The sequence below is a fragment of the Egretta garzetta genome, unplaced genomic scaffold (assembly GCF_000687185.1).
Source record: "Egretta garzetta isolate BGI_Z169 unplaced genomic scaffold, ASM68718v1 scaffold287, whole genome shotgun sequence".
Lineage (NCBI taxonomy): Eukaryota > Metazoa > Chordata > Aves > Pelecaniformes > Ardeidae > Egretta > Egretta garzetta.
Genome location: NW_009260435.1, coordinates 791,598 through 792,257, shown reverse-complemented (window position 1 = coordinate 792,257; position 660 = coordinate 791,598). Strand labels below are relative to the sequence as shown.

Below are 660 nucleotides of genomic sequence, written 5' to 3'. Positions count from 1 at the left end.
TTTCTCAGCTGCTCTTTGTGGGGTTTCGTGAAGCTGTGTGTGAAGTCTCTACCTCATTGTAGTATATGCAGGCAAGACTGCACTCTCCTACAGATGCGTGGAGTAAGCTGTGGTGTAGTTTTTGGCACATAATAAACATGTTGCAGCAAAAAAAACCAAAGCCTTTGGTCCTCATGTGTTCCTTGCTGGTGCAGGCTGTGGGGTCGCTAGTGTTGGAGCAGCAGGAGAAGCTGCAGGGTGGGTGAGGGATGTATGGATGCTGTAGGTGGCTGCTCCTGGGGGGCTGCCTGGGGAGCTGGAGCAGGGAGTTAATGAGGTTAATTAATGAGATGGAGAGGGTGGTGGAGGTTAGGGGCTATGAGGTAGTGGAGGGCTGAGGGTGACCTGGGTGCCCCGGGGGCGGGATTTGCCCTCCTTCCCCCTTCCATCCCCTGCACCCTCCAGTTTCCTTGGGCTGAGCAATGCTGCTGTGGGGCTGGGCCTCCACTGGTGGGGGATCTGAGTGCTCTGTGTCCCCTTCCGGCATAGCCTGATGTGGCGGGTGCCTGCACCCCCAGAACCGCCTCCTTGGCTGCGCTGGGGCCGCTGCGGCCCGGCCCGGGGAGGAGCATTACCCTCCTGGATCCACCGCTGCTGGATCCGGCCCCCGGGGCTCCCCGC

At 59.8% G+C, this 660-nt stretch overlaps 1 protein-coding gene across 1 annotated transcript in view; it reads left to right on the top strand.

The window, feature by feature from the left end:
* Positions 1-173: 173 nt before the first annotated feature.
* The window catches only part of RPS17 (ribosomal protein S17), a 3,734-nt gene continuing 3,247 nt past the window's right edge, over positions 174-660 (top strand). Inside the window, exon 1 of the mRNA XM_009643889.2 lies at positions 174-237. Coding sequence (XP_009642184.2) covers positions 174-237 — 64 coding nt within the window. The remainder of the gene's footprint in view (positions 238-660) is intronic.